The sequence below is a fragment of the Budorcas taxicolor genome, chromosome 12 (assembly GCF_023091745.1).
Source record: "Budorcas taxicolor isolate Tak-1 chromosome 12, Takin1.1, whole genome shotgun sequence".
Classification (NCBI taxonomy): domain Eukaryota; kingdom Metazoa; phylum Chordata; class Mammalia; order Artiodactyla; family Bovidae; genus Budorcas; species Budorcas taxicolor.
The window spans coordinates 77,564,016-77,573,775 of record NC_068921.1 but is presented as its reverse complement, the minus strand read 5'-3'; the positions used below and the strand labels follow the sequence as shown (position 1 = coordinate 77,573,775).

General features: G+C 44.9%; 1 protein-coding gene across 1 annotated transcript; it reads right to left on the bottom strand.

The window, feature by feature from the left end:
• Positions 1-862: 862 nt before the first annotated feature.
• Positions 863-2,068, bottom strand: LOC128057852 (golgin-45-like). The gene has a single exon (XM_052650342.1). The coding sequence runs from the start codon at positions 2,066-2,068 to the stop codon at positions 863-865; it is 1,206 nt and encodes a 401-aa protein (XP_052506302.1).
• Between the last annotated feature and the right edge of the window lie 7,692 nt (positions 2,069-9,760).

Below are 9,760 nucleotides of genomic sequence, written 5' to 3'. Positions count from 1 at the left end.
GGGAGGTGGTCAGGCGCATGGCCTCTGGAGGGCTTGGTTTGCATGTGAAAGGCATGCAAAGAATTGAGTCATTTGCTATCTCTAGAAAGTGGCCAGTCCTTCCAGGGCCAGCAGGGCCCCAACATGTCAAAGCATTGAAAGCACAGAAAATAAAAAAGCAGGGTTAATACATACTGTCACCAGCAAAGCCCATTAATGATGCTCAAAACTCAAAAATGGAATCTGGGTAACAGGACAAAGTCTAACCTTTTCTTTTCCTCTGTGCTTGGTCTAGTTTCATCGCTCACAGGCCTTGTACCAGGCACTTCAGACCAGAATTCCTGGAGCTGAGATGGCGGCACCAAGCTGTCCCATCCGCTTGGTGGGCTGAGTCCAGAAGCTGCACCTGACATCCAAGATGCCAGAGCAGGCCAGGTGCACAGATGCTGCCCCGGGGCACTGGATCCAGAAAGTGAGCAGTGAGCCTGCACCCACCCTGCGAGAAAGCCCTCCCCCCACCTCCCCGCTGCTGAACTCGCTGTTAAGTAGCCCCACCTAGCCGGGGAGGGCGTGTGTTCTAAAGCAGGGATCCCCGGCCGCTGGAATCTAATGCCTAATGATCCAAGATGGAACTGATATAATCAGTTCAGTTCAGTTCAGTCTCTCAGTCGTGTCTGACTCTTTTTTTTTTTTTTTCTTTACCCTGAGGTATTTATTAAGAAAGGGTAATCTGGAGTCCAGTACATGAAACATCTTTGGGGATATATATTATTAAAATAGAAAGTGATAATACTTCTAGCATCCAAAGATCCCCAGCTCCCAAATAATAATGACTCTTGGGTAAAAAGCAAGTGGCTGTAGTGTGCCTCCATCATATTGATTGTTAAAGGGCAACAAGTTCTCCCTGGCAGTGATTGCAGCAATCGAAAGTTATATTTTCATATCTTGTATAGGGATGAGATCGTCCAATATTTTTCTTTGTAGCAAGTAAGGTGGTTGGTGAAGACTCGGAAAATGGATTATCAGGTGAGCTTTCTGTACATGTAACTGGATCCAAAATGCGTAGAACCGTTTCAGCCATTTTTTCTGCTGGAGTACTGCAGAATTCAACTGTTGATGGAACCTTTTTTTGACCATTAGTGCCAACATTTCCCAGAAGATGAGAATTTACTGCTTTTGCCAGCTTGTGATTTGTTAATGCCAGTTCTGCCGTGCTGTGAGGTTGCCCTCTAGGGTAGTAAGTTTGCTCCCTTCCCCACTGCAAAGAGACCAAGAGCTCCTCCAGCAACTTCTGCATAGCTACCATTTCCTGACGAAACTGTTCCCGTTCACTCAGGAGATCTTGTATAGCGCTCTGTGCATCACGGTTCTGACGCTGCAGAACTGCTCTGGAGTTGGTTAACTCATCTGCCATAACCCTGCTTGCGAGGAATTTACTTCGCCGCACATCACACTGTATCGACATCCGTTCTAACTGTTCAGAAAGCTGAGCAATGTTTTGACCCAGGGCTTCGTTTTCTAAAATAAGCTGATTTTTCTCACGGGCTACACGTTCAAAGTGATACTGAAGGTCATCCCCAACAGAAGCCACCAGCAGCTTTTTTAACTCACGATTGACGTCTGACTGTACTCTGAGCTGACTTGAAAGGCCTTCTTTGTCCTGTAGCAATCTCCTTTCAGAGTTCTTGAGCTTTTCCAATGTATTCTTTACCTCGGACAGTTCCTTTCTGGGTTCTATGACTCCATCTGGCTGGCCAAGGAGTTCTCCTTTATGATGTCCCAGAGACTTAACCTTTGCATTTTTGTAGGGGATATTATGGGTTATAGCGGCTTTGGGAACTAATATTTTTACAGCTTCGACTTCCACGGCTTTTTCAGCAAGAATCTTCCCTAGCTGAAGAACTCCTGGGCTCTCTGATGGGACTGCTTTCTTTCGTGGACTCTGAAGGATGTGATGTGTTATAGGTTGGATTCCAGGAGTAACTTCAATAGATTTAGGTGGCTCCTCAGTTTCCATTCCATCTCCCACTCCTCGGATTGGGGATGAAGTAAGGATGACTTTGGCTTCTAAGCTTTCAAGAGTAGTCATTGTTTTTCACCAATGAAAATGTACCCCAAGACTTCTACTGAAAAACCGCTCAGATTCTTACTCTTCCTATTGCGGGGGGCCTCACTTTACAGATTCTACGTCCAGATCTCACTGGTTTAACGACAGACACTCCTCTAGCATTCTGAATCCGATCCACCCAGGCCTTGGTGACATCAACCTTCTCCGTGTCTGACTCTTTGTGACCCATGGACTGCAGGACACCAGGCCTCCCTGTCCATCACCAACTCCCAGAGTTTATTCAAACTCATGTCCATTGATTGAGTCAGTGATGCCATCCAACCATCTTATGCCCTGTCATCCCCTTCTCCTCCCACCTTCAATCTTCCCCAGCATTAGAGTCTTTTCCAATAAGTCAGCTCTTCACATCAGGTGGCCAAAGTATTGGAGTTTCAGCTTCAGCATCAGTCCTTCCAATGAATATTCAGAACTGATTTCCTTTAGGATGGACTGGTTTGATCCCCTTGCAGTCCAAGGGACCCTCAAGAGTCTTCTCCAGCACCACAGTTCAAAATCATCAATTTTTCAGCACTCAGCTTTCTTTGTAGTCCAACTCTTACATCCATACATGACTACTGGAAAAACCACAGCTTTCATTAGACGGACCTTTGTTGGCAAAGTAGTATCTCTGTTTTTTAATATGCCGTCTAGGTTAGTCATAGCCTTTCTTCCAAGAAGCAAGCATCTTTTAATTTCATGGCTGCAATCACCAACTGCAGTGACTTTGGAGCCCCCCAAAATAAAGTCTCTCACTGTTTCCAGTGTTCCCCCATCTATTTGTCATGAAGTGGTGGAACCGGATGCCATGATCTTAGTTTTCTGAATGTTCAGTCTTAAGCCAACTTTTTCACTCTCCTCTTTCACTGATATAATAATAATTGAAATAAATGAAGTGAAAGTTCCTCTCCTCCTTCACTGATACAATAATAACTGAAATAAGTGAAGTTAAATTTGCTCAGTCATTTCCCCATGGGCTCTTTGCAACCCTATGGACTGTAGCCCACCAGGCTCCTCTGTACATGGGATTCTCTAGGCCAGAATACTGGAGTGTGTAGCCACTCCCTTCTCCAGGGGATCTTCCCAACCCAGGGATTGAACCCAGGACTTTGGCAGGTTCTTTACCATCTGAGCCACCAGGGAAGCCTTTGCACAATAAATGTAATTCACTTGAACCATCCTGAAACCATCACTACTACCCATCAGTGGAAAATTTGTCTTCCATGAAATCAGTCCCTGGTGCCAAAAAGGTTGGGGACCTCTGCTCTAGAACACAAGCTCGCACCTCCCATTTCTCTGATCAGAGAAGGAAGCCTCCCTTTGCTTCTGACCCAAACTCAGGCTCATTCTATTGGCTCTCGTGACACAAGGCAGGAAGACCCTTATTGCAGGCTAAGTTGGGAGAATTGGCAACAAAACATCTAAGCCCTTGCTGATGGCCCCTCAGGCCTGAAATGTTTGCTCAGCTGACCTGAAAACGGACAGGTAGGGCCCTGAGGAGTGGGAAGGGGTGGGGTTGACAAGTGAGTCAGGAAAGAAGGAAGGGTCTGGAATCTTTGGAAACTAGATTAAAGTGGTAGTCACTCAGTCTGTTCCGACTCTGTGACCCCCATGGACTGTAGCCCACCAGGTTCCTCTATCCATAGAATTCTTCAGACAAAAATACTGGAGTGGGTTGCCAAAGCCTTCTCCAGGGGATTTTCCTAACCCAGGGATTCTGTGTCTCCTGCATTGCAGGCAGATTCTTTACCATCTGAGCCACCAGGAAACTACATCAGTTCAGTTCAGTTCAGTCGCTCAGTTGTGTCCGACTCTTTGCGACCCCATGAATCGCAGCACGCCAGGCCTCCCTGTCCATCACCAGCTCCCAGAGTTCACTCAGACTCACATCCATCGAGTCGGTGATGCCATCCAGCCATCTCATCCTCAGTCGTCCCCTTCTCCTCCTGCCCTCAATCTTTCACAGCATCAGGGTCTTTTCCAATGAGTCAGCTCTTCGCATGAGGTGGCCAAAGTACTGGAGTTTCAGCTTTAGCATCATTCCTTCCAAAGAAATCCCAGGGTTGATCTCCTTTAGAATGGACTGGTTGGATCTCCTTGCAGTCCAAGGGACTCAAGAGTCCAGTTCAAAAGCATCAATTCTTCGGCGCTCAGCCTTCTTCACGGTCCAACTCTCACATCCATACATGACCACAGGAAAAACCATAGCCTTGACTAGACGGACCTTAGTTGGCAAAGTAATGTCTCTGCTTTTGAATATGCTATACTTCAGCCCTATTCTGAGAACTCTATGGGCTGCATTAAGAGCCAGGGAAACTTATAGGAGACCACACACACCCCAGGACCCTTGGGAATAAGGAAAGATGCCCAAACAATCAGGGTTGGCATCTTCCAATTTTTAAATACCTTGGCAGTCACTTGAGAGGCGACCTGTTTACCAAGTCAATCATATGAGGAATATTGACTCAAAAAGAGAAACTCAATTGCCCATATCATCAGGTAAAATGAAACCTAGATTATTAATATGAAAGTTTTCATCACTGTAGACCTGTCAAGATGGATCAGAGCAATTGATACATAAAGATTGGCCTATTAACTATTAACAAATTAATGTTTAAGATTCTCCACACCTCAATTTAAAATTCTTTTATATTTAAAAGAATCTTTACTTTGGATAGGAAAATCCTGGAGAATTGTCAGTCTCCTTGATGACATAAATGTGTTTGCCCTCAGGATAATTAATCATTATAAAATCATGCTGGTCACTGGGAACTCCCACATGGCACAAAGGATTTTTCAGAGCCCTGTGCTAAGGGACCCGACAAAACTTCAGCCTGACTTCTACCCGTACTGTGCTGTGTCCCGCAGGTGACCCCAGCCTTCCATGCTGCATGTTTCTTCAAGAAAACACAGTGCTGCCAAATTGAGGGGCGTCCCAGGTGGCACTGGTGGTGAAGAACCTGCCTGCCAATGCAGGAGACGTAAGAGACACGGGTTCTATCCTTGGATTGGGAAGATCCCCTGGAGAAGGAAATGGCACCCCACTCCAGTATCCTTGCCTGGAGAATCCCACGGACAGAGGAGCCTGGCGGGCTACAGTCCACGGAGCCTGGCAGGTTACAGTCCATGCGGCCTCAAAGAGTCAGACATGACCGGGCAACTGAGCATGCACACGCCAAATTGAGAAATGTACATTGTCCCAGCTCACTTTGCTGAATCATTATCAGTAATTTCCGCTCACTCGCCTGCAGTCTTCCATTTCCCCATCTCCCTCCCAGCCCGTCCTTTGTTCTCCTGCCTTCCCTTCTCCACAATTCCCTTTTGTTCCTCCTCCCTTGACAAACCTCAGCCACCTTGTCTTAATTGCAGTTGAACTCAGTTGACCCTGGACTCTTACTTCCCTCCTGCAGGCATCTGAATAAAGGCTACCTTGCTACCAGCATCCAGCACTGGTTTCCTCTGACATTGCCAGAATCAATTAACCAGAATCATTCAGTCTTATCCCCAAAAGGTGGCTCCCTGTTTCCTTCACGTTCCCACGTGTGTAAGCTCTAGGTCAGGGATTGAATCTTCTGGCAGAAAAATCAAAAGAAAATCAAAAGATAGGTTCCAGAAAGCAGTGTTCCGGACATTCATGAGGCCATGACATCACTCTGAGGTGATTTCACCACCTGCAGACTGTCCCTGGGATGGAGATAGGATCCCCAGGACAACTACAGCCCAGCAGCAGGTGACTTTGTGTCAGCCAGCTGTCAGCCCAAGATCCAGCAGAACAGGAATCAACAGTGGAGCACTAACTGGAACTGAAAAGCGTAATTTAATTGTGGTTAATGTCCTTTTTCTCACAGCTATTGACCAGACACAAATAGACTGCCAGATGTTTCTCTAGCAAACTTGGGTTTGTTTGGGATCAGCAGAGAATTACAGGGCTTCCCTGGTGGTTCAGTGATACAGAATCTGCCTGCCAATGAAGGAGATGTGGGTTTGATCCCTGGGTTGGGAAGATCCTCTGGAGAAGGGAATGGCAACCCAATTCCAGTATGCTAGCCTGGAGAATCCCACAGACAGAACAGCCTGGTGGGCTGCAGGCCATGTTGCTACTGCTGTTTTTATTGTTGTTTTTCAGTCACTAAGTCACATCGGACTCTGCAACCCATGGACAACATCACGCCAGCCTTCTCTGTCCCTCACTGTCTACTGGAGCTTACTCAAACTCATGTCCATTGAGTCAGTGATGCCATCCAAGCAACTCATCCTCTGTTGCCCCCTTCTCCTCCTGCCCTCAGTCTTTCTCAGCATCTCATTGGGTCTTTTCCAATGAGTTGGCTCTTTGCTTCAGCATTAATCCTTTCAATGAATACTCAGGGTTGATTTCCTTTAGAATTGACTGGTTGGATCTCCTTGCTGTCCCAGGGACTCTTAAGAGTCTTCTCTAGTCCCACAATTCGAAAGCATCAATTCTTCAGCACTCAGCCTTCTTTATGGTCCAACTCTCACATCCCTATACAACTACTGAAAAAATCATAGCTTTGACTACATGCACTTTGTCAGCAAAATGATGTCTCTGCTTTTTAATACACTGTCTGGGTTTGTCAAAGATTTTCTTCCAAGAAGCAAGCATCTTTTAATTTCATGGCTGCAGTCACCATCTGCAATGATTTTGGAGCTCAAAAAAATAAAGTCTGTCACTGTTTCCACTTTTCTCCTTATATTTTCCCTGAAGTGATAGGACTAGATGCTGTGATCTTCATTTTTTGAATGCTGAGTTTTAAGCCATTTTTTTCACTCTCCTCTTTCACCCTTATTAAGAGGCTCTTTGGTTCCTCTCTGCTTTCTCCCATTAGAGTGGTATTATCTGCATATCTGAGGTTGTTGGTATTTCTCCTGACAATCTTGATTCCAGCCTGTGAGTTTTCCAGCCCAGCATTTCGCATAACATACTCTTCATAGAAGTTAAATAAGCAGGGTAACAATACACAGCGGTGATATACTCCTTTCCCAAGTTTGAATCCGTCTAGTGTTCCATGTCTGGTTCTAACCGTTGCTTCTTGACCTGCATACAGGTTTCTCAGGAGACAGGTAAGGTTTCTCAGGAGACAGGTATTCCCATCTTTTTAAGAATTTTCTTCAGTTTATTGTGATCCACACAGTCAAAGGCTTTTATGTAGTTCATAAAATAGAAGTACATGTTTTTATGGAATTCTCTTGCTTTCTCTATGATCCAACAATTGTTGGTAATTTGATCTCTGGTTCCTCAGCCTTTTCTAAATCCAGCTTGTACATCTGAAAGTTCTCAGTTCATATATTGTTGAAGCTTAGCTTGAAGGAGTTTGAGCATTACCTTGCTAGCATGTGAAATGGGTGCAATTGTACGATAGTTTGAACTTTCTTTGGCATTGCCCTTCTTTGGGATTGGAATAAAAACTGACCTTAGGCCATGGGCTCACAAAAGAGTCTGGCAAGACTTAAGCACTAAACAACAACACCAGAGAATTGCAATTCAGGGTCTGCAACCACTAAGATCCATGTTCAAGGCCCCTCATAGCAAGGGAAGGACACTTTTATAGAGAGGAAAGGAAGGTGGAAGGGTTGTAATCAACAAAGAACAGCTTTTCATTGGCTGAAATCTTGCCAAGGGAAAGGAGTCTACCTTCTTCGAGCAGTTCAGTTCAGTTCAGTTGCTCAGTTGTGTCCGACTCTTTGCCACCCCATGGTGGCAGCACGCCAGCCTTCCCTGTCTCTGAGTAGGGGTTGGACAGTATTCTTGCAGGGTGTCAGAGCTCCCCCTTCTGGCCACTCGATTCTAGCCTGTTAAATTAATTTTTTGATAAGTCTGTTTATTAACTTTTCACACAGCCATAGGAAAAAAACTCTTTCCTTTCATTTCAATCTATCTTTTCTTTCTAGTATTTAGCAGGCTAATCCTATGCAAACTGCAAGAAAACACTCATGGAATGGTGCCTGGCTCCCAATCTCTTTTCGGAATTCAGAGGAAATACTATATGAGAAATTTCTATATAAATTATAGGCTAATAAATTGACAAGAGAATAAGGATGATGAGTCTGGAGTACCTACACTGAGTCCCTTACTTCTCATGGCAGGGTAGTCATTTATGCAGGTTCAATTAAAATCTATCTTTGTCAGGATGTAATATAAACCAAATTTATAACCATTGCAGAAATGTCTTATTAAGTCACATTTAATTGAGTATGAAAGGCCCACTACTAAAGAACAAGGACTCTATTTCACATGTAGAAATGATGCCTACAAAAACCTTGAGGGAACATGGCTGATGCTTGCTTTCTGATTTATGCAGCCCAGTGCTCTTCCCTGGAAAATCCCATGGACGGAGGAGCCTGGTGGGCTGCAGTCCATGGGGTCGCTAAGAGTTGGACACTACTGAGCGACTTCACTTTCACTTTTCACTTTCATGCATTGGAGAAGGAAACAGCAACCTACTCCAGTGTTTTTGCCTGGAGAATCCCAGGGGAGCCTGGTGGGCTGCCATCTGTGGGGTCACACAGAGTCAGACACGACTGAAGCAGCTTAGCAGCAGCAGCAGCAGCCTTAATAGAAGTCAAGGCGTGTACTTCCTGGCAAGCTGGGACAGGCAAACCTGCTGCTATAAATGTTGATGTCTTCCAGTTCATATGTGGAAATTCTAATCTCCAGTGTGATGGAGTTAGTGGGTGGGGGTCTTTGGGATGTGATTAGATCATGAAGGTGGAGCCCTCGTGAATAAGATTGCTGCCCTTCATAAAGAGACCCCAGAGAGCTCCCTTACCGCCCCCCATGTGCAGATGCAGTGAGAAGATGGCAATCTATGAATCAGGAGGCAGGCTCTCACCAGACACCCAATACACAGGCACCTTGATGTTGATTTCCCAGACTGCAAACTGTGAGAAATTTCTGTTACTTAAAAGCTGCACTGTTCATGGTACTCACTACAGCAGTCTGAACAGTCTAAGACAGGAGTCCCCAACCTCGAGGAGCTAATGCCTGATGATCTGAGGCAGAGCTGATGTAATAATAATTGAAATAAGGTGCATCATAAATGTAGAGGGCTTGAATCATCCTGAAGCCACCCACCCCACCACGGAAAAGTTGTCTTCCATGAAAACAGGTCCCTGATGCCAAGAAAGGTTGGGGATCACTGGTCTAAGACACATGGGAAAAAGAAAGAAAATAAACCTTACAGTTGCTGCAGGTGAAACCTGCTCAGCATTCTTGGTTCTTAGAATGAAAACAGATGAACAATAAAAGCAATACAGGATATTTCTGGCATAATGAAAGTGTCCACAAATATGACTCAAAGAGCTTTGTAAAGGAATCACGGACACAAATTGACTCTTTAACCTGCTGATAAAAAATTAATCAGTTGATGTAGGAAAGAATTGGAAAATTTTATTTGAGCCAAATTTGAGCATTATAACTGAGCAGAGCACCTGAAAAATTTCTGAGACCTGCTCTACCGGTTAGAAATGAAGGCACAGTTGTATAAGTTTTTTGAGACAAATGGCTGTACATCAAACGATATATTCTTGACAGTTGACACAGTCCAGATCTAAATGTCATACTGGTGGGTCTTGAGACCTCTTACAAGATTAAGAAGGAATGCTTTTTTTAAGGAGTTGTCCGTGCAGGTGATGCAACCCACTCCAGTATCCTTGCCTGGA

Excerpts from the sequence above, each read along its gene's own strand:
- LOC128057852 (XM_052650342.1), bottom strand. The coding sequence starts at position 2,068 with ATGACTACTCTTGAAAGCTTAGAAGCCAAAGTCATCCTTACTTCATCC.